Source organism: Periplaneta americana, chromosome 15 (genome assembly GCF_040183065.1).
Source record: "Periplaneta americana isolate PAMFEO1 chromosome 15, P.americana_PAMFEO1_priV1, whole genome shotgun sequence".
Classification (NCBI taxonomy): domain Eukaryota; kingdom Metazoa; phylum Arthropoda; class Insecta; order Blattodea; family Blattidae; genus Periplaneta; species Periplaneta americana.
Window position 1 is genome coordinate 67,920,784 of NC_091131.1, and position 24,630 is coordinate 67,945,413.

At 33.7% G+C, this 24,630-nt stretch overlaps 1 protein-coding gene across 1 annotated transcript in view; it reads left to right on the forward strand.

Annotated features, from left to right (window-relative positions):
• Prp8 (pre-mRNA processing factor 8) overlaps window positions 1–23,369 on the forward strand; it is an 88,630-nt gene extending 65,261 nt beyond the window's left edge. The window contains exons 27-39 of the mRNA XM_069847607.1: window positions 1,203–1,350; window positions 2,776–2,904; window positions 3,050–3,210; window positions 3,349–3,540; window positions 5,111–5,305; window positions 7,344–7,629; window positions 9,185–9,358; window positions 15,511–15,704; window positions 16,968–17,183; window positions 17,441–17,606; window positions 18,867–19,195; window positions 22,323–22,477; window positions 23,065–23,369. Coding sequence (XP_069703708.1) covers window positions 1,203–1,350; window positions 2,776–2,904; window positions 3,050–3,210; window positions 3,349–3,540; window positions 5,111–5,305; window positions 7,344–7,629; window positions 9,185–9,358; window positions 15,511–15,704; window positions 16,968–17,183; window positions 17,441–17,606; window positions 18,867–19,195; window positions 22,323–22,477; window positions 23,065–23,219 — 2,500 coding nt within the window. The 3' untranslated portion in view covers window positions 23,220–23,369. The remainder of the gene's footprint in view (window positions 1–1,202; window positions 1,351–2,775; window positions 2,905–3,049; window positions 3,211–3,348; window positions 3,541–5,110; window positions 5,306–7,343; window positions 7,630–9,184; window positions 9,359–15,510; window positions 15,705–16,967; window positions 17,184–17,440; window positions 17,607–18,866; window positions 19,196–22,322; window positions 22,478–23,064) is intronic.
• The last annotated feature ends 1,261 nt before the right edge of the window (window positions 23,370–24,630 follow it).

Sequence of the window (24,630 nt, forward strand, 5' to 3'; positions counted from 1 at the left end):
TATTCATAGATTTCAAAAAGGCATATGACTCGGTTAAGAGGGAAGTATTATATGATATTCTTATTGAATTTGGTATTCCCAAGAAACTAGTTTGATTAATTAAAATGTGTCTCAGTGAAACATACAGCAGAGTCCGTATAGGTCAGTTTCTATCTGATCCTTTTCCAATTCACTGCGGGCTAAAGCAGGGAGATGCACTATCACCTTTACTTTTTAACTTCGCTTTAGAATATGCCATTAGGAAAGTTCAGGATAACAGGCAGGGTTTGGAATTGAACGGGCTACATCAGCTTCTTGTCTATGCAGATGACGTGAATATGTTAGGAGAAAATACACAAACGGTTAGGGAAAACACGGAAATTTTACTTGAAGCAAGTAAAGCGATCGGTTTGGAAGTAAATCCCGAAAAGACAAAGTATATGATTATGTCTCGTGACGGGAATATTGTACGAAATGGAAATATAAATATTGGAGATTTATCCTTCGAAGAGGTGGAAAAATTCAAATATCTTGGAGCAACAGTAACAAATGTAAATGACACTCGGGAGGAAATTAAACGCAGAATAAATATGGGAAATGCGTGTTATTATTCGGTTGAGAAGCTCTTATCATCCAGTCTGCTGTCCAAAAATCTGAAAGTTAGAATTTATAAAACAGTTATATTACCGGTTCTTCTATATGGCTGTGAAACTTGGACTCTCACTCTGAGAGAGGAACATAGGTTAAGGGTGTTTGAGAATAAGGTGCTTAGGAAAATATTTGGGGCTAAGCGGGATGAAGTTACAGGAGAATGGAGAAAGTTACACAACACAGAACTGCACGCATTGTATTCTTCACCTGACATAATTAGGAACTTGAAATCCAGACGTTTGAGATGGGCAGGGCATGTAGCACGTATGGGCGAATCCAGAAATGCATATAGAGTGTTAGTTGGGAGACCGGAGGGAAAAAGACCTTTAGGGAGGCCGAGACGTAGATGGGAGGATAATATTAAAATGGATTTGAGGGAGGTGGGGTATGATGATAGAGACTGGCTTAATCTTGCACAGGATAGGGACCGATGGCGGGCTTATGTGAGGGCGGCAATGAACCTTCGGGTTCCTTAAAAGCCATTTGTAAGTAAGTAAGTAAGTAAGTAATACGTAGATTTAGTAACAGGTCTGTAAGTGAATATAAATTGTAATAAAAATGTTTGCTGACAGGGAGAAGGCTTCAGGATTCGAAGAAAGCATGAAGTATAAGAAGCTGACTAATGCCCAAAGATCTGGTTTGAACCAGATTCCAAACCGTCGCTTCACATTATGGTGGTCTCCTACAATCAATCGAGCCAATGTGTATGTTGGTTTCCAGGTACTGTATTTTCTTGAAATTAATTTTTTGTGAATGTTATATTGTTCTTCGAAGAGAGATTGAAAGAATATTGTGGACATGAAGGCAGTCAAATGATCCCAGGCAAACAATGCTGATTTCCATGTTCAAAGAAGCTTAGTTTGTTTTCAAAATATTGTATTTTGAAAGTAGGGTAGAAGTAAAAATCATTTTTCTCTACTTGAGATTGAATCTGCTCCCCTTCAGTTAGTAACTAGTTTCTCTGTTCACTGCGTTTTGCCCTCCAAAATACTCCTTATACATTATGCACGTGTTTAAAAAAAGTAAATAAAGGGTTAATATACAGTATTTAGACATCTGTATCATAGATTTACATTAGGACCTTCAGAGAAGTTTATAAAAATCTGTATTAAGGCCTTTTGGATGTGGATTTTAATATGCAATGTTTCTTAATCAAAGGTTAAAGGAAGACATTCCCAATATTAATTGATACATTTCTTTATTATGTTTACACGGAAATTCAAGATAAAATATTTCACATATGCTGGAATAGATATTTAGGGTGAATAATAAGCCTCATGTACGTTGGGCTTGGCTTTTTGGTATACCCCTCAACACCTAATGTTGTTGACATAGTTATCTTCCTTTCATAAGTTTTCCCCATCTTGTAGAAATCATCAGGACCTTATAGCAGTAATAGATCTTTTTTCTCCTCCCTCCCTCCCTCCTCCCACCTTTTCTCGTTCAATCATCAATGGATCTTTAATAACGCAGGTTTAATAAGAACATATACAAAACATTTATGTGTTCTAGGCTGTTTTTGTTTCACACCACTGGAACATACATGATCTGTTTTCGTTAAACCTTTATTCTGGTCGTCTTTTCTCCAAATTTTAATTAAGTGAAAAATTTCCAATGTTTTGTGTGCATCTCATTAGGTTTTATAAATACATTTTTAATATGGTACAGTCTTTAGTGAAATTAATCTTTAAGTCATGAAGAATATACTTTCTCTTTCATGTATAGAGTCAACAGATAGAACATATGTTTGACTTTTTTTTGTGTATGTTTCACGATTCCGTTATTATTATTATTATTATTATTATTATTATTATTATACATAAACAAAAGAAACGAGTTCTGTGTTCTAAAAATGTATGTAGGCATTGCTGGTAAGGAATTAATATTGTATTTAATATTAGATACCCTACACTTAGAATGATTTTTTAATCTTACGTGTTTCAGATTATGCCATATTGAAGTTATTTTCATATTTTGTGTGCAAAGTGAAAAGAGATGAGAGTTATAAAAATGTATAAATCAATTACTGTACTTTGAAAAAATCTGGTTTTTCCTCTAACCCGATTATTTTGGTGCAGAATAGTTTTAGCTCATTTATACATGCAAATGTGAGGTTGTAGTGACATCAGATTGTGTTTGTTTCAGGTACAATTGGATCTCACTGGTATATTTATGCATGGTAAAATTCCAACATTGAAGATCTCATTGATCCAGATTTTCCGTGCTCACTTGTGGCAGAAGGTGCACGAATCAATTGTCATGGATCTCTGCCAGGTTGGAAAAATTAAATTTTGTAAGCATGCAGAAGTAGCATGATGAACGTACAGTTTTTAAAAAAGAAATAATTGCTAAATAATTGTTGTAATTGGTGATTATTTTAACTCACTAGAATTGACAGAGATATTTGATGTTTATATAGGTGTTCGACCAGGAGCTAGATGCCTTGGAGATTGAGACTGTACAGAAGGAGACTATTCATCCTCGTAAATCCTACAAGATGAACTCCTCCTGTGCTGACATACTTCTGTTTGCAGCCTACAAGTGGAATGTGTCTAGACCATCCCTTCTTGCTGATTCAAAGTAAGATTCCCTGTAGATGTAAATATTGTTTCCAGTTCAAATTCGAGTTGAAGATACAAAAGTATATAATTTATTTTTAATTGGAACTCAAGTAATGGCTTGCTGAAACAATATTTTAACATAACAATGTATTTTCAGAGACACCATGGACAACACAACAACACAGAAGTATTGGATTGATGTGCAGCTGCGTTGGGGCGACTATGATTCTCATGACATTGAGAGATATGCTCGTGCAAAATTCCTGGACTACACAACTGATAACATGTCCATCTACCCATCTCCAACAGGATTGCTGATAGCTATTGATCTAGCATACAATCTGCACAGGTAATATTACTATAAACAAATATTTATTAACCCATTTGATCCCAAGACACTTTCAATGATTGGAATATAAATATTTCAGAATTGCCCAAATTATTTTTTATTAAAAATGTTGGTGTTTCTTATATATCCCTTCTTATTGACACATAAGATACAAAATAAGATGATTATTGATCCTCTCAAATCATTTACGCCGTAAATAATGCATGTTCCCATTTGGGAACAGTGGGAGTAAATGGGTTAATAGTGGAGAAAAATCCGCTCCGGCCCTGAGGATCGAAACCAGGACCCCCCAGTTCTGTACACTGAGTGCTCTACCACTGAGCTATGCAGAGACGCAATTCACAGCACTGGATCAAACTCTTCTTATGATTTTTCTCTTTTTGACCTACTCCATGTTCAACATATATCATCATATAGGAGCCCACTCATATAAGTGACTTGGGTGGCCAGTAACCAATAGTTAATGTTAGATTAATAAATATTTATGTGATGGTATTGTTAATTTTTGATCCTACATAATTGGTTATGTGGTTATTATTTATTCTGTAGGATCAAAAATTAATATTACATAGATTTGTCTAACAGTACATAACTATTGTTCCCCAGCCACACAAGTCACTCATGTGAGTGTGCTCTTATATGATGACATAATGTGTCGTTGATTTTATGAAACCTCCTACAGTATGTGATAGTACAGAGAATAATTTTTCAGAAGGAAGAAAAAATTAATTAAGTATCAATAAGCCTACACTGATATCATTGATGTGCATCATATTCACCAGTGTTTTCCACCGAAATATCTAATATTCTTATGTAGACCTATTGATATTTAATTACTTTTTTCTTCCGCCTGGAAAAATTATGCTCTGTACTGCCACATAGAGGTTTCATAAAATCAACAATGATAATATGACGAAAATGGAGTAGTTCAAAGAGGGAAAAATCATAAGGAGAAGAGTTCGATGCAGGACTGTGGATTGAGCCTCAGCATAGATGAGTGGTAGAGCAACCAATGTGTAGAACTGGGGGTCCTGGGTTCGATCCCCAGTGCCGGAGCGAATTTTTCTCTGTTATTAATAAATAATCACACCAGAGATTTCAGTAGGATAAAAAATTAATATCATCACATACATCAGGGTTGCAGAACTGAGGAAGAGAGGGGTGGAAGTATGGGGAAAGAGTTTGTTTCCTATCCACAAGGCCAGAACCTTCAATGACGTTTGGCAAACACTGTTCTCTCTTCTCTTCTTCCCATACCACAATGACGTGAGGGTTTAAGGGAAGGGATGAATTACGTGTTCCGGCTTATGACGTGTGCTTCAATTTTAGCACAGTTTTGCATCTCTGACATAGATAAACAAATGTGATGATAATGTCAATATATATTTTTAATTCTTTGTATGAACTGTGTTATTGTTAATGAGGTCGAATACATATTAAGAAAGAGAAAATTAAATATTTGTTATAATGTTATAATATTTATGGTCTTGCATTATCTCATAGCAGAGTCAAGACTTACCTGAAATTCTACTAGTATTCTCAGTATACAAGTCTTAATGTTTATTTACAGTGCCTATGGAAATTGGTACCCAGGCTGCAAACCACTGATACAGCAAGCCATGGCAAAAATCATGAAAGCAAATCCTGCTCTATATGTGTTAAGGGAGCGCATCAGGAAGGCTCTTCAGCTGTACTCTTCAGAGCCCACTGAGCCATATCTGTCATCTCAGAACTATGGAGAGCTCTTCTCAAACCAGATTATCTGGTGAGTTAAAATATTAAATCTTCCATTTAATTTTTATGTATATAACTGTGCATTGTGTTGAATGAAATTGGCTATATTGTGGGAAAGGCTAGTTTCATGCAAATCAGTATTGAACACGATGGCAGGTTTAAATTATTATTTTTATTTTACAATTCATAATTGAAAATTCAATAAATTCTATAGACTAATTACAACATAAATTCAATATCAGTCCAAAACTTACCTGTTCATTGCAAATTAATATAATGCAAACTTATTATTGAAATATTTAATTAATTATAAACTTGGTAATTATTATATACTATAATATTAATTACTTCATGTTATTATACAATTTTAATATGTAATAGATTTTGCTTACATTGATACATTATATAATATGTTAATCTGATGTTGCCATAACAAAGACGAAAACGTTAATTAAACATTTCAATAATATATTTGTATTACATTTATTTGCAATGAGCAGATAAGTTTTGGACTGATATTAAATTTATGTCATAATTAAAATAATTATTATTATTCGAGATACACATCGGCCAGTAAATTGGTAAATTTAACATTTTTTTAATGCAATGTGGAGAGATTATGTAAGTGTAAGGACATATACTTTTGAAGAAAAAGATGAAAATGTGAGTAATAATTACCAGCAGTTTTTGTTATATAATTCGAGTTAATGTAATTTAAGTTACACTATTTTATATCACAATAAAATTAATCATCAAATTCTCAACTATCACATCACCATTGTGCTCTAGCTGAAAATAAAAATCACTGTCAGCTTGTAAATATTGTAGTTTGATACATGCTATGGAGAGGTTGAACTTACGAGAATATGATATGACACATTAATTTTCTACCACTTGGTGCTAAGTGTTATTAATTATGGAAAATGAGTGAAATAATGGCAGAAGAAACGGGGCTGTGTAACAGAGTTATAAAACACAAAAAATGGGAGTCATGACTTACCAAAGCTTATGAAAGTAGTTCAGTGAGGGAATAAGCTAACACAAATCAGAAATGAAAAATGTTAGACTTTCGTGAGAATTCTCATAACTGCTGTTCTCATTTCACTGCAGTATATTTTTATAAATAATAAATTATGAAATTGTGATAGGTTTACTGTTGAGACTGTTGAGCTGGAAGACACTATACATGGCATGGCATGGCATGTAATCTATGCATAAGAGTCTGTAAGCCTCAGAAGAAATGTTTTAATTACTGTCATAAATCTTGAATGTAGCTAGTTGGCGATGTATGCAATGAAGGAGGAAAAGAACTGGCCGCCCTATCCCATTATTTCCTGGCCTAGTTGCCTCATAAGTGATGCCTTCTTGGTATCACTTGTGAGGTTCAGACCTGTCTTCGGACAGTTGACTAAACAACGACAAAACAAATCCAAAATGAAGAATGCCAATAAAAAAGAGATTTTGAATCAGCTTGTAAAAGTGACTGTAATTTCAGGTCTCTTAAATTAATTCCTCCCTTCAATGTAAAGATTTAATCAGTTTCATACTACGTATATGGGTTTTTTTTATTCTACTGACATGTCGAATTTGACAGAAGTCATGGATTGAACTCTCATTAAACTATTTAATTTATTTGTATCTATTTGTTTATTGAAATTTGCAGATTGGTTAAAATAAATGTAACTATAATTTTATTTTGAGCTGCCATGGTGGTCTAGTAGCTAGAGCTCTGGACTTTTAAGCCTGTGAACTCTGGTTCGATCCCCAGCATACCCCTGATTTATAACTTGTGTTGGGCAAGTCCGTAGTCCAGGTAACATAGGGATTTTCTCTGGGAACTCTGGTTCCTCTGTGGCATCCCAACAAATCCCCATCACCTTATCTCATCGCAGGTGTAACATAGACAAGCCTCCTATGGTGCACCCTGTGCAACAACTCTGTTGATAAATTGGTCTACACAACTGGCTTCATATGGTTGAATGGCAAACAGTCATGTACCCGCCATTAGTAAAAAAAAAAAAAAAAAAAAAAAAAAAAATGAATAAAATAATTTTATTTTTTGTTGCTAGGTTTGTGGACGACACAAATGTGTATCGCGTGACCATCCACAAAACTTTTGAGGGCAACTTGACAACGAAGCCCATCAATGGAGCTATCTTCATCTTCAATCCTCGAACTGGTCAGTTGTTCCTCAAAATCATTCACACATCTGTGTGGGCTGGCCAGAAACGTCTAGGACAGCTGGCAAAGTGGAAGACAGCTGAAGAAGTGGCTGCACTCATTCGGTCTTTGCCCGTGGAAGAACAGCCCAAGCAGATCATTGTTACACGAAAGGGAATGTTGGATCCACTTGAGGTAATGTTCATGGGTCCATACTTAGCAGGAATGATTAATTTTTATAATAGGACATTAAAAATTCGTAGCATGGCTTCTTCCAAAAGTGAAATGAAGTTTCTTATACAGTGGGATTTATGATGCATAAAAGCCTGTCCAGAATAAGAGGGGTTTGGCCAAATTTATTGACTAGCCATTTCTCTCCTACAGAACTCTCTGCTTTGTGACAGCTGTTTCCTTAGGTTAGCTTCTCTGGAGACTGGAAAGATCTCTGGACGAAGGACCTAGTAATTAAAAAAAATTCTGCATTGCATGCAGATATAGGCGAGAAATTAATTGATTAGGACAGTCTGGCAAACGAATCTCTGATTTTCTGGCACTGATACTGTTCTCTTACTCATCATGGCTTTTTTCAATTTACTTTCCAGGCTATTCATATTGTCTGCTAAAGATGATCCAGCATTAGTATTTATGTGAACAGTATCTGATACGATTTCCACTCACAATGTAGGTTGATTATTTATTTACCTTTCCAAATTTTCTATAGTTCGTCTTCTCAGACGATAACACTAGACATTAGTAAGTCTTTAACCTATCACTTCACCAGTAGTATTTGTTATCTGATGGTGGAAGGTAGGTTTAGTGGGTTAGAAGAAGCATATGCCTTTCTTCTAATTTATGAATATGATATAAATTCCAGTGTGCTCTCAAAAAAACTGAAAGTTACAATTTATAAAAGAGTTACATTGTTCTGTATGGTTGTGAAACTTGCACACTCACTTTGAGAGAGGAACAGAGACTATGGGTGTTTGAGAATAAGGTGCTTAGAAAAATATTTGGGGCTAAGAGGGATGAAGTTACAGGAGAATGGAGAAAGTTACACAATGCAGAACTGTACATATTGTATTCTTCACCTGACATAATTAGGAACATTAAATCCATATGTTCGAGATGGGCAGGGCATGTAGCACATATGGACGAATCCAAAAATGTATGTAGAGTGTTAGTTGGGAAATCGAAGGCAAAAATACCTTTGGGGTGGGCATGACGTAGATGGGAGGATAATATTAAAATGGATTTGAGAGAGGTGGGATATGATGGTAGGGACTGGATTAATCTTGCTCAGGATAGGGACCGATGGCAGGCTTATGTGAGAGTGGCAATGAACCTCTAGGTTCTCTAAAAACTATTTGTAAGTAAGTACGTACATATATAAATTAGAATTCAGAAGAGGTAATTTGCTTGGTGTCAAATCTGGCGGAGGTTATCACCAGAAGAGGTTCTGACACTGATTAATGAGTTAATGTTGCAGAGTTGATTAATTAGCTGTTCTTTTTGAGCCATTGGAACTAATATAGTATTTCGTGCTAATCTCCTGTTGTGAATTCTTTAGTTTATTGTGCTTCTGAACTTGGTAAATTACTGTACTTATTTTCTGTCGTAACAACTTACGAATGGAACATACCGTAATTGAATCAAATTATTAATGGAAAATTTAAATAATTTGTGCATAGTGTAATGTATAAAGATTTATGTTGAAGTTGAATGTTGACTAAATGAATGTTTTATGTTACAGGTTCACTTGCTGGATTTCCCCAACATTGTGATCAAGGGCTCAGAGTTGCAGCTGCCTTTCCAGGCCTGTCTCAAAGTGGAAAAGTTCGGAGACCTCATTCTCAAAGCAACAGAACCACAGATGGTTCTCTTCAATCTCTATGATGATTGGCTGAAAACCATATCTTCGTACACAGTAAGTGCAGCTCTGAACTACTAAAAAATTTGTTGATTTCAGTCTTGTGCCATTGTATCCTGCATTTGAACTGATTATTATTTCTCTTACCAAGTACTTTTATTCATACTCTGTTATTGACACACTTGTATTTATTTATTTATTTTTTTTTCCTTAAGTGCATTGAGAATTAAATTCTTTGCAGTATTGGTTGTTTATGCTGATGATCCAGATTCATATCCTGTGAAGTCCAACTGAAATTTGTGGTGACATGGCATTTGGAGTGGTTTTCATGGAGTGCTTCAGATTTCTCTGCCATTATTCCATTTATCATTAAAATCGTTTCAAAGTTTCAGCACTAATCCTCCAGTTACAAGGATATTTTCAGTGTACAGAAGATACTCATGTTCTTGATTAGTAACCTCCACTGTTCTTTCAGTTACTTTTCTTTCTTTTAAAAACAATTGTTCTGATCTTCATTTTTTTTTCCAGAACTGCTTCATTTTCGGAATTGTTAAATTATTTTTGTCTCACTTATTTACCAGCAGATGTGACTCGTGTATTTACATAGCATGCTGCCTTCATCTTCATGAACATCATTGTTTCATTCACAATAATGTAGGTCCTATACTCCAACATGTTTTGTGATTTTTTTCTGTTCATGAAGCAAATAACATGATTTTAGTTTGGAATACACCGTGCCTAGCTCTTTTCAAAACCCTTTGTCTTTGTAGTTACATATTTATCATTGCAGTAACGCTGAATAATTTCGGTAGTTCAATCAGTCCCTTTTCATGGATGTCTTGATTGCCTTTAGCTATAAATTAATGTTCATCATCAGGGTTCTAGAACTTTTAATTGCAAATCAATTAACAGTGGTAATGTGAATAGTCTCATTATATAAAATATTTACAAATTAATAATATGTATATATATAGAGTGTCTCAAAAATAGACCGATAAATTAATTGTGGTGGTAGCCACAGAATAGAGATATATGCTAGTGAAAATCCTACAGACCTACTGTATTTTAAATACCATTTTTCAAGTTATTCTGTGAATTTGTTAAAGCCCAGTTCCGATAATAAGTTCAAAGAGAAAGGAAATGTGTTATTTTTGTGAAAGAAATTCCCGATGTTTTTTCTCTATTGCTCAAATGATTTCCACTTCTTTTAATAGGTAAAATTATGTAAACTCAACCTATCTCAGAGTGACTGGGCTGTATATGGAGAACTGTTCTCAGATTCTGTGGCAAGTTAGTTGAACAGTTTGATGTCAGGTAGTAAACAAATATCCAATACATATGATGTACACCAACATACTGTCTGATCACAAATAATTTTTCTGTAATATTTCAAGAACTATTTCAATTGGAAGATTGAAACCGTTTGCTCGTGTGTTTTTTTTAAATTAAAGAACATTCCAAAAAATTTTGTCAGGCTATTTCTGAGACACCGTGCATATAAAAGAAAACCAAAGTAAGTACTTCATTTTCTGTACATGTATCTTTTATATATCCAGGGAACGGATTTATATGGACTAAAAATATATGAAATATGTAAATATATATGTAGTTATTTTTACCAAAATATGGAATTAAATATGGATTTTTACCAAAATATGGAATTAAATATGGACTTAAAATTATAAAAAAATGACTATGTACGTTAAATATTGGTACATTTTAATCAAACTAAACAAAAAATATAATGGACGTACCTTATCTTCCAATGTAGTTTCAACAAAACACAATTTTTATTGTCTGTTACCATAACAATAGGTTACAAACATTTCTTTCAAGTGCTGAAAAGTGAATCTTCTTCTATTGTCTCTGAGGATAGATTTATACTGACTAAAAGAGCGTTCGACGTCACAAGAAGTAACTGGTACATTTTTCAATTTCACAATGTCTGCTGGGGATAAGTCCAAGTTAATCTTCACTGTTGATTCACCACTCATCACAGCAACAACCTTTTGTAGTTCTTCATATCCAGGGTTTTTTGAAAGTACAGTGTCCACCTTAGCTCTTACTGCATCTGCAACTTTACCTCTACCACGATTCAGTTGTTCCACAGTACTATTTATAATTTCAAAACTTTCAGATAGTGAAAGGTGCCTATTTTGGAGACTTTTGAGCGTTTTTATGATGCATGAAAATGTATGCTGAATGTGAGCCAAGTCATTCTTCACACTTATGTCACAGGTAACTGTTTTCGCAGTATCAATTGAGACTGCATCTTCAGAGTCCAATGCAAGGAGAACATTGTTAATAGAGTCTATATGTTCGGCATAATATTCAACTGCTTCTAGCCATGTACCCCATCTAGTTAAAATTGGCTTTGGTGGCAATGGAATTTCAGGGTACATTTCTTTCAACACGTTAACTCTACTGGGAGCTTTGAGAAATACTTTTTTCACTGATGAAATCAACAAATCTACTTTAGGGAAATTGTCTCTGACCACTTCTGCCACACGATGAAATGCATGCGCCACACAAGTAAAATGAGTCAATTTAGGATATACAACAGATAATGCTTGTCCAGCTTTGACCATATAAGGGGCAGCATCGCTAATAAAGAATAACACATTATCGTACATAATACCCTTTGGCCACAGGATACCCATAGCTTCGTTGAACAGTTTAACTATAGTTTTGTTATTGCACTTTTCTAGAACATCACAATGTAAAAGAATTCGTTCAGAATATTGTTCACTTAACAAACCGATAACTACATTACCAACAAGTCTACCTTCTTTGTCGGGAGTCTCATCAATGGAAACCCAAATTGAACTATCTTTAATTTCATCTCTTATCTTCTGTATTGTCTCATCGTAGATGGATGGAGCATACGTCTTCCTAAGTGTTGACTCATCCGGGATTGTATGTTGAGTATATTTTTCAAGGAATTCCCTGAAGACCTTATTCTTTAGTTTGTAGAGAGGAATATCAGCAGAGATGAGAGAACGGCACAGGTCGATGTTAAACTCAGATCTTACATTCGATGTTGTTGGTTGTGTTAAAAACAATTGTCTCTGCTTGGAATTTAGTTGTTTGTTGGCCTGATGTTTACTAGTTGTAATGTGTTGTTGCACCAGGAACTTTTGTGTAGATGATACTGCACACTGACACAAATTACAAAATAATATTTTATTGTCAGTTGATAAACCATCTTCTTTAAATTCTGAAATGTAACTTGTTAGTTTTGATTTTAAATTGACTGAATGACGTACTTTTGGCATATTTACCGTCTTTATAGTATGATTTACAAAACTGAACCTATGTGTACTCTGACTGGCATTTAACTGTTGAGCTGCACAACTGAAGTCTGTTAAAAATTTTAAATTAAATTAATACAGTTTTGTAACTTACTTTCCCATTGTTGATAGGACTGCTAATTTTCAAATAACTCTGATGTTAAAGGGATTACTGAACATGTGTTTAAATCTCTATTGTTGAAATGTATTTTTAAAAGTTAATGGAATTTTGTTTTGTTTTATTGTTAAACCTAATATAATATGGACTGTTTTATATGAAATATGGAAAATATATGGAAATTAACGAAAATATGTACTAAACTCTAAAATATGGAAAAATATGGAAAATAAAAGTAGGATTTTTCAACCCTACACATTGTGAAACATAAAGATAATGCAAAATATAAATTATATTAGCTTTATAAGTAAATATGTATTTACATATAAATCCTTTCCCTGTATATATCATATTTTCTAGTGTAACTTTTTGTTGTCTTAAACATTAGTGTAAGGAAAGGATTATTTTAGTGGATGTTCCTGTGGTTGGAGAAATTTGCATGGGATATAATATGATGTGCGTGTTCTTTTTATTGAAAAATGAATACAGTAATAAAATGACCACTGCCAAAAAATTACAGTAATGAGGAAAAATAAATTCTCTTCTAATTATCAATAGGAAATGATGTTTTGCATGTAGTTGAAATGACTTTTTGTTAATTTTCTTTCATATGTATTAGTGTGTACAAACACATGACATAAGAGAAGTCTGCTACATTTCACATGTACTAAATTAAGTTTTATATGCACGTAGTTTCAATCAGTTTAATTTGCATACAATACCAGCAATAACGTTTCGGAATATAGTGTTAAAAGTTGAGTAATCAAGATGTATATACCAGCAATAAGTTATTGTGGACTGGCAATTGGAAATTTTCATCTTACATTACAGTAGCGTGCAAATTAATCCGAACAACGTAATTACTTATGCAAAAACATTCAAACGGGATAAAAAAAGGATCTAAGACATACCTCAGTAATCTATGTGGCCTCCCTTGTTCCTAATAACAGCTCTGAGACGATTTGGCATGGATTCCACTAATTTCCCACAAATATTCTTCATTTCTTCATCACGAAACCATACACCAATGAGGGCAGAAATCATCTTCTCCTTTGTAGAACAATCCAATTTTTGCATTCTTCTTTTGCAAATTGACCACAAGTTCTCAATGGGGTTGATGTCGGGTGAGTTGCCTGGCCAGGGAGTACCTGAATATTCTTCTTGTTGAAGAATTCTGTAGTTTTTTGAGACGTATGGCATGGTGCCAGGTCTTGTTGGAACACACCTCTGCCATCCGGAAATGATTTTTGCAGCTGGGGTACGATTCTGGTTTCCAATAAGTGAATATATTTGTCAGAATTCATCATTCCCTTGATAGGTATTAATGCTCCAGGCCCTTCATGTGTAAAACAACCCCAAAACATTACTTTAGGGGGGTATTTTGGTGCTTGTTGGAGATGAGCTGCTGTTACTTTTTCGGATCCTTTCTGTATGTAAGAAACACAGTGGCAGTGGACCTCGAAATGAGACTCATCGGAAAATAGTCCATTCTTCCAGTCATTCACTGTCCAGTGTTGATGTAATTTTGCCCACATTAAGCGTTTTTTGCACATAACAGGGGTTAGCAGTTGCTTCTTAATAGGCTTACGAGCCCTTCGTCCAGCTTCCAAAAGCCTACGCCGCACTGTTGTGATGTGAATATTCGCCCCAGTGCAGTGGTAGCCATTAACTCGCGGGTTAAGTCGACAGCAGTTAGTCTAGGATTTAATTTACTTTTCCTGACAATTAAACGATCATCTGCAGGTGAAGTCTTCCTTTTCCGGCCACAGTTTCCTTTTTTCTGGGGTGTGATGGATCCAGTCTTCCTGTATCGTTTTATGATCGAATTAACAGTAGCCAAACCGATGTGACATTCTGCAGCAATTTGCCTCTGTGTCATAGAAGAATGCTCTGCTAATGTTATAATTTTAGACCGTTTTCGTGAAGTTGTATCCATTTGTGAAGACGACAGAATATACACAGGATTGCAGTATTAAGTCTTCGACGCAACTGAAATGCTTATAAGTACAAAACGACAGGCAAAATGTCACATATTATAAAGAAAATAATGACAGACCTTCAACAATGGAATTACACGTACTATAGATCTCAATTAAAGCGGTATGAGCAGCTGTGAGGCCAACAATGATAGAAAATGTAAAAATATGTCGTGTTCGGATTAATTTGCACACTACTGTATTTCTGAAGGGTAAGAAGCAACAAAATTACACGACTTTTAGAATTGTAATGAGTTAATGAGTTCATGGTGAGATACTGTACTGTTGGAATGTCATTCATGAAGCCTCAGAAGCCTTGTTTATATACAAATCTGGGACAAAGGCAAGATTTATGAGAAGACTTTGGGACTAATTAAGGTTTCAGGGCTGTCAAATTATTAAGTTTTTTTACGTAAAGAAAGGTAGGCTTATTGAAGTTATATCTGAAATTTTAAGGGTTTAGTGTCTCGGTATATTCATTTATTCATTCGTAGTTTTCTGTCCAAGGGCAGGTCTTCCACTGCACTGCCTCTATATAATTGAATTACATTTCTATTTTTAACAAAAGCATACTCTCTCCCCCCATCCTCTTTCTCACTTCCTCCCTTTTCACTCTCTCTATAGAAAGATATGTACAATACCATTTTTCCTCTTATGTTTTCAAATTATGGGTATGCAGATACATTGGAAGCTAACTGAGTTATGTTGTTGCTGACTTTCCTGTGATAGCACAAAAGACATAAAAGACATATTTGTTGGACTTGAAAATTACTTCTGATAGGTAAATTTACATTAATCATAGTGTTCTTTATTTGCATTGTTTAGGCTTTCTCACGTTTGATCTTGATTCTGCGAGCCCTTCATGTGAACACTGAACGCACCAAAGTGATATTGAAGCCAGATAAGACAACAATCACGGAACCACATCACATCTGGCCAACATTGACAGATGAGGAATGGATCAAGGTGGAAGTTCAGTTGAAGGACCTGATTCTTGCTGACTATGGCAAAAAGAATAAGTATGTATAGTTTACTGATATATTACAAGAGTTTTATTTTCGTTGGAAAAAAAAAAATGTATTTTACAACATAGTATTCTATCATAGTTTGAAATTTCTCGTAGCAGCTTTCAGTAATTGCATTTATATATGCTGAAGATTTCACAATCGATAAGCATTTCACGTTCTTAACATAGACTGTGAAATATCAGTAATAATGTGTATTAAAGAATTTTGCTAAACTTATATCATCGGTAAGAATTTCAGGATTATTACATGAAAGAAAGAATTAATACGCACTCAGTCATGCACAAATTAATTTCATTAGAATTAGAGTTCTTGTGATGCGAAAAGGAAAAAGGGATCTCTTTTCGCAAAAATTCAAAATAGACTTTTTCTCTTTTTCTTATAGAGGATAAAAATATAAGCAATTTATTACAGAAATGATCCTGATACCACAAAATGAGACTTCTTATCACTACAATGTAAAGTGCCCATAATGACATGAGGTCACTTTTAGCAGCAGTGACTATGAACTATAAGATTTTTCTGCCATTTAATGATGAAATATGCAGTTAATTGAACATTTAATGGGTGCGGAATATAACAATAAAAAGAGACGAACAGAAAACAGAAACTGGATATTTATGACCTAAACTTTTTCAGCTCTCCTGTAAAATTTACTTGGGAGACAAGAGGTCACTTATCCTTTTTAACATCACATTTATTTAAATATCGAGTATGTAAAAGTTATGCCAGATTTTTAATGGAAGAAGTATTATTTTTTTTATTTGTTCCAATATCACAGTTACCTGAATCGAACCTTAACCATAACCATGATACAGTAATTCTACTCAATAATAATAATAATCATCATCATCATCCTCGTACACAGGGTATTCTTGCATGAAGAGAAATCTGGTGTAACCTTGTACACATCTGGTATAATTTCATCAATGAGATAAATTTATAGTGCAGATTGTTCATAGAATTACGTTTGCAAATATAACTACTTCTGTCTTCAGTTAATTTTTTTTGTCCGTTTCAAGCAAAATTTGTACATTAGCAGTGTAAAGACCACAATGATTTGTGTGCAGAAACTTCGATATTAGGAAATTGTGAATATTTCACTCTTTTTTGTCTTTACATTAATGTGAATGCCATACTTCGTTTTTTCAGGATAGATAGTAAAGATAGATGAGATTTTTCCATATTTCACTACACGAGGATATAGTTTATTATTTTAACTGCTACTAATGCTGCTTCTAATCATGTAATTTTCAGTGTGAACGTGGCTTCATTGACACAGTCAGAAATTCGTGACATCATCTTGGGTATGGAGATTAGTGCTCCATCTGCTCAGCGGCAGCAGATTGCGGAGATTGAGAAGCAAACAAAGGAACAATCACAGCTGACAGCTACAACAACACGCACTGTGAACAAGCATGGTGATGAAATCATAACATCTACCACATCAAACTATGAAACACAGACTTTCAGGTGACTAATATTTTGTAATGCACATAGGAAGTAAATTTGTGTTTTGTTTACTTCCTAAATATGTATTTATCTCGATTGATTGTAATCTCATATAATTACTATATTTTAACGTGCAAGAGAAAACATTTGAAGTATAGTTCGAAACAAAATTTTAATGTATTAATGCATTACAAACTCAACTTGTGTGAAAAATTTTGCAAAATAAATTTAAAATTTTGTTTTTCTTTTCACACGTGATATGTTTTTCTTGGTTTCAGCTCTAAGACTGAATGGAGAGTTCGTGCTATCTCTGCAACAAATCTTCATTTACGTACTAATCACATTTATGTGTCATCTGATGATATTAAAGAGACAGGTTACACCTACATTCTCCCGAAGAATGTTCTCAAGAAATTTGTGACAATCTCCGACTTAAGAGCTCAGGTTTGTTCATTTGTGCATTGCTTACACAATTTGTGTTTGATACATTAAAGAGCATTTATTAATTCTATTACATTTTATAGGGATGGAATTGTGATTTGATGTTTTGAAACTAGTATCTTTGTTGCGGATAACGAGTTATATCAGAAATGTACTGATACTTGGCAGTTTCTCAAAATGATTATATTCAGTTTTTTTTGTCATAATAACTTTGTTTTTGTGTAAAAGTGTCAACTGTCAGGCATTAATCTCATCTACAATTTAAAACGAAACAAATTTGTCAAAGGGAGAGGCAAAAAAATGTTTAAAATATTGTGAAAGATAAATTCTGCAGTGCTTGGGAAAAGAGACATGTCAGTTTTCACAAACCTTTTTTGATAATTTATTGACAACTTACAGAACATCTGCTCGCTTGAAAAATAATACATAAGTATTTCTCCCATTACAATAATTCATACAGAAAAAAATCAAATCGACATAAACCAGTGTAAGTTGCCAATAAATTATCAAAAAAGGTTTGTGGAAACTGACATGTCACTTTTCCCAAGCACTGCAGAATTGTAATGTATATTTTGCGAGTATATTACTGTAAAAATATTTCCAGATATACATAGTAAAAATTAACTCAAATTGAAATTGTAACATACAGTCCTCATAATTTGTGGGGTTGAGATTTCTAGGAAACCTCGTGATTACAGAAAATGCGAATATGGAATCATTCATCTTAGAGGAGAAGAGGGGATTAGGTTCATGCAGGACTCGTTTTGTTATACATTTTTGCCACCTATTCATCTTGTAAAGAGCAGCTAACTTATTATATTGTACATTTTGTAAATGTATTTCACACACTATTTTCTTTGCATTAGTACAGTATGTACAGACTTATTCACATATCCACATAAAAAACACACATGCATATTACTAAAACCTTGGAAACAAACATTGAAAACATATAAAGATGAGTTTAAACTTTCGTTGTCTGCAATGCATGAATGAGAGCAGTCATAAGTTTCAATGAATGGAAAAAATGTTTACTCTTTTTCACGCAAATGAGAAAGTCAGCAAACATTAATTGTAATTGTGTAATAGTTACATTTTACTTTAATTTTAAGATACAGTATTTTTAGTTTTCTGTTGCCCTCTTTTTTAGCTACCAGATATTGGTGAAGTAATAGATCTTAACACTTTGCGAAATTATCTCATCTATAAATTCACCGTATATATTTATACATAGCATGTTTACATGACTTTTGATTAATTTAGATTGCAGGATATTTATATGGCATCAGTCCTCCAGATAATCCTCAAGTGAAGGAGATTCGATGCATTGTGATGGCTCCACAGTGGGGCACCCACCAAACAGTTCACTTGCCAAACCAATTGCCACAGCATCAGTATCTCAAGGAGATGGAGCCTCTGGGCTGGATACACACGCAGCCAAATGAGTTGCCGCAGCTTTCTCCTCAGGATATCACCACGCATGCCAAGATAATGGCTGATAACTCTTCATGGGATGGAGAGAAAACAATCATCATTACATGCAGCTTTACCCCTGGCTCTTGCTCCCTCACAGCCTATAAACTGACTCCAAGGTATGTAAATCATCAAGGATGAAATACACTGTTACGTATTTAATTTTAGTAGTGTTATTATGTGATGTATCTGTTGCTGCATTTTGTCTTAAAATAACTACATACCGGTACCATATGTTCAGCATGCAGAGAAATTGCAAGTGTAATTAAGTGAATTAGGTATTTGATGTTTTTCAATGTTATGGGTTGAGAGTAGTATGAGGGGTACTATAACTGTAGGAGTATTATAGAAATAAATATATGGAAAGAGAAATAAAATAGGAAATTTAGGAGTGAAGCGAAGAGAAAGGGATCAATACGTAAATAAACACAGGGTAGGAAAAAAAAGTGATGTAAGTGTTGTAAAATAGAGTAAACGAAAAAGTCAGCAAGTAATGTAGGAGAAAATAGCTGGAAAACAATGATTAAGAGTAGGTAGGATTTGAAGGTATAGAAGAAAATAAGTAAATAACGCAAATTATTAAGGAAGGAATATGCAATATTTAATAGGTGAGCGAGAAATGGAAGGGAGACAGTCTAGGTAGGAGGGAGAGAATAGAAGAGGATAGAGAGGGAAGGACATATAGCAATTCAGTCTTAACAGAACATTAGAAAGTAATCAAGAAATTCTCAGCAAAGAATACACTAATAGAAAAGAGTTGTATGTATTAAAGGGATGGTGGATCGAAAAACAGAAATGTGAAGGTCCACCATAACTGTGAATTGTAAAGTTGACTGACAAATAAATATATCATATCATATGTTCAGTATGCTGAGAGACTCCTGTCGACTATTGGTTTATGTCAAAGAGAAGTGTACAGAAAATATGTTCTGATTAGTAGTAAATAAATGGAATGGTAAGTTATTTTTAATAATATTTTATTATTACAAGATTAGACATACTGTTGGCTAGTTCTTCACCTATTCTTCTTCTAAATTGAGACATGTTAGTCAAGTGACGCAAGCTTATACTTGCCTTAAGGTTGCCTTTTCCATTCATGTAGACAGAATGCACAGTGTACTAGATTAATAAATCTAAGTGAAGAGTTTTATACATTTGAGGTCGTCTTGAAGAAGTAAAAGAAGAAATTGAGACATTTGTCATATCCAGAGCTGTAATTTTTAACATTTCTTTTTTTAGTGTTTGAAAAAAGTAATGTCTCAATAAAATAATATGTCTCTTAGCGAGTAACTCCAAATCAGTGAAATGGACAAACTGCACATAAGAAAAGTTGCAATATGGGTATTTTCTGATTTCATTGAAGACCTCTTGTAACAATATCATTATCAATCAATCTTCTTAATGTATCCAGCTGTTTGCTGACAACATAAAATCCACTATAGTCCACTGTAGTCTATTCAGTTGTTGTTTTTCACGAGTTTTGATCGGTGTTCATTATAGATGCCTGGTGCTAGTAGCCAGAGTTGGGGTGTAGTCAATATATGAGCCATTCAGAGCAGAAGTGGTGTAAGTCAAAAATGGGTACTGAGGGCTAAAGTAAACATTCTGTAAAATACAGTGCAAAGTAGCAATTAATATTCAATTTATTTTAACTATTAGTAGGCAGTGGACGGCAAGAAGGACATTAATTGCTACTTTGCGCTGTATTGTACAGAATTTTTACTTTAAACCTCATTACCTAATTTTGATTTACACCACTTTTGCTCTGAACGGCTCATATACTGCAGGGCTGTGTCTTCTGCAACCGGTATTGATGAGTTTAATTTACTTCTTTTGTGATTTATGGATGGACAGTATAGAAGAATGTAACAATATCAGTATCATTTAAATAAAACCTATGACTAACTAACTTATTTCAACACACAAGAAGACGCATTTATTTTGCCTCAGCTTCACACCACCACCACTTCACTTTGCGAACTATTAAAGCTACCAAGTAAAATGAAACTGATTTGTAAAGATTTATTGCCCAGAGTATGTTTGTTTGACAAATGCCCTTTATATGAAGTGCCACTGAAGTAGTTCTTTTATGTTCAAGCTATTAAATGGTAGGTAAAAGTACTTAGCGTAAATAAATAAGAGAAAGTCAAAAGGTTTAAGTATCTATGTGGTATTTCCACGAAAAACTAGATATTATTTCCTGATAAAATAAAGATGTATATATTTTGATACACTGTTTCTCGTGTTTATCGCGCAAATTAAGACTTTCGCAAGAAAATGTCAAATTCGCGTGAAAAATATTGTCATAGATGAACTATATTTAACATTAAATATGTACATATTATCTTTAACTACAACTAAAAATCAGTAGTAACAAAAAACCACGACTCTGGTCATACCAGAAAACAAGTTTTTAATTTTCCAACATAATAATCTGCCACTAGTTCTGGCCCAATCTTTCATGGCTATCTTTACATCATAACTGTCAACTGTCGTAAGTATATAACATTATCGCTCTCAATCTTGCACCCAGTGGTTTTATATTTTCCTCACTTCAGATTTTTGGTTGAATGAAAGTCCAGCATATACAAAGGATTACTTTGAAGCACTGGGTGAAGATCACAAAGGAGACAGAGTGGCTATCATTCTAATCAGTATTGTGATAATAAAATATAGAATATATTTAATTCATTTTCAACAAATTAGAACTTTCTTTCAGAACATGTCTTATGTCTTGTAACTGCATATATTATGTGCAATTATAAAATTGATTAACCGAACTACCTTGTATTGAGAAAAATAAAAAATGTTTTGTTGCATTGTATGTTACTGTTAACATTATCACTAAATGCTCTTGGCTACAAAGAAGTGCGTGTTTATTGGTACATTTGCACACACATATACATACAAAACAATTCTGCTCTTTTGTAGAATTTGGTAAATGAGAGACCATGTTACATCTGTTGCAAAAGTATGAACGTGTTAATTTCTGAGATGTTATACAAATTCATTTAACAAAGAATTCTGAACTATTACATATGCATTGGTACATAGTTACACACGAAATTTATTTTCGAAACCTATAAAAAATCATTTTGAAGTTCCATAGCATAATACATTATAGGAATACATACAATATTCCACAAAATTTTATCACTGCCATCAGTATCATTATCTTTATCATGTGTCATAGAAAGAACCATAACAATTATTCTGGAATGTAATGAAGTTTTCTCAACATTTTAGTGGCTATGAATGGGGTCGGCAGAACACAGATAAAGGCAACAATCCCAAAGGCTATCTGCCAAGTCATTATGAGAAGGTGCAGATGTTGCTATCAGACAGGTTCCTTGGTTTCTTCATGGTTCCAACACAAGGTTCTTGGAATTACAATTTCATGGGTAAGTTACATAATAAGATAGAAATTATTTTGGGCACCATTTCACAAAATGAGAAAATCCCTCTTCCTTTCGCCCTTACTGTAGTAAGTATTTTGCAGCTTTTCTATCAAGGAATCTGTAGCACTTACAAGATCGATATCTATACGGTAACATTATAGTTGTAGTATATAGTTTAGTGTAACTAAAAGTAAAATATAATATTTACCCTATTAATTTGGTGATGTCTGTAACAGTGCAGTCTTCTTATTTATAACATCGAAAGAATATACTAAAATATCCTCAAATACGATGAAGTAAGATCATTTTGAAAGCACCTTAATTTGGGCACAATTAAAATGCATTTGTTAATATTTCGTCGGTATCTTACAATGTCTTATTTTTCTTACTTAATGGTTACGTAAGAATTATGTATTTAAAGTGTCCCTTGAATAGATTCGTATCATTTTGGTCTCTTGTAGAATTTTTTTTTAGTTTATGTCCATATTTTGTTCTCTGATTTTCTTTTCGTGTTTACAGTCTAGTCTTTTTGCTTATGTGTTTCTTGAGAACTTAATTTAATGTAATTAAAACTGGTAACTTTTTTTTAGGTGTACGTCACGATCCTAACATGAAATATGAGCTGCAGCTCTGCAATCCTAAAGAATTTTATCATGAGGTTCACCGCCCTGCACATTTCCTTAATTTCTCTTCATTGGAGGATGGGGATGGAGTTGGAGCAGACAGAGAGGATATGTATGCATGAGCAGCGTAATTGTGTGTATGTGTGTGTGTGCGCGCACGTGTCTAATGTACATAAACTGATAATGTATGCTGAAGTGTAATTGAATTACCATTATTTTATGATTGATGTTAGTCACAAGTCGAGGGAATGTATTTTCTTTGTTTTTATGTATAAAGCATTTTTTAATTGCTTCAATCTTATTTAGTTACATCTGTAAACTAAAACTCATCTCTATACCATATATTTGTATTTTATGTCTATTTGAGTCAATAAAAATATAATTGTAAGTGAACTGTTCTTAATTTTTTCCACCTTCCTCTTCATCTTTCTAACATTTTTACTGACTTGACTACTTTATAACCCATCGCCGAGCATGAAAGCTGCTCGGTTTAGCTGGCCGCAGCAAAACTCTTGCGCAGTGGCTGACTCACATTACAGCTACCTTCCCTGCATTAATATAACAAGGGCCATGGTTCTGTTCATTCAGTCTGTCAGTACATAATATTTATAAGGATATTACATCAATCCATTGTACAGTACAGACTTTATAACACTCTTATTAATTTAATGAAATGAACTTTGCTTTATGCCAGGGCCAGGCAACTGAATGCTCTGGAGCAGTGGAGAGTGGCTCTTGGTCAACAATTACTACTGCCAGCTCTCCAGTGCAAAACAATTACTGTGCATAGGCAGATTACAAATTACAGATATCAAGCATGGATATAACAGAAATCAAATTCATTCTCTCAATAGTTATAGACTTTAATGTGACTGAAGTAAATTTATTTGAAATAAGTAATTTTATTAGAACATTTATATTTGAGAAAATAAACTTATGCAATCGGTATATATAGTATAGCGTTTAATAGGAACCCATATGTAGAATAAATATAATAATGTTCAACCATATGTATGCATACACAATTTATTTTTATAACAACTATCATCAGACTTTCTCCTGGTAATGTACAATAATTCATCACTGTGAAACATAAGAATAGTCAATATATGATAGAATCCATGGTATTTGGTATTGTCTTATTTAGATATGCTTTTTTAGGTTATGTAGGATCAAAATTAAACTTTCAAATTTCAAACTTTGGGCAACAATTGAACATTATTTTTATCGTGCCTCAAGGGATCTTTTACATGTCGCAAATGCTATAAAAAAAATATTTTCACTACACTCTATTCAGTGTTTTTTTTTATTTATTTATTTTTTTTATTTTCTGTGTAAGGTAGCAGTGCTAAAATTAATTTTCGTTTCTGTTTAGAAAAAAATAAAGTTCATCTGTTTTGTATCACCTAAGAATTTGCGAGAAATTTACACCTAAATATTTACTTGCTTACTTACAAATGGCTTTTAAGAAACCTGCAGGTTCACTGCTGCCCTCACATAAGTCTGCCATTGGTCCTTATCCTGTGCAAGATT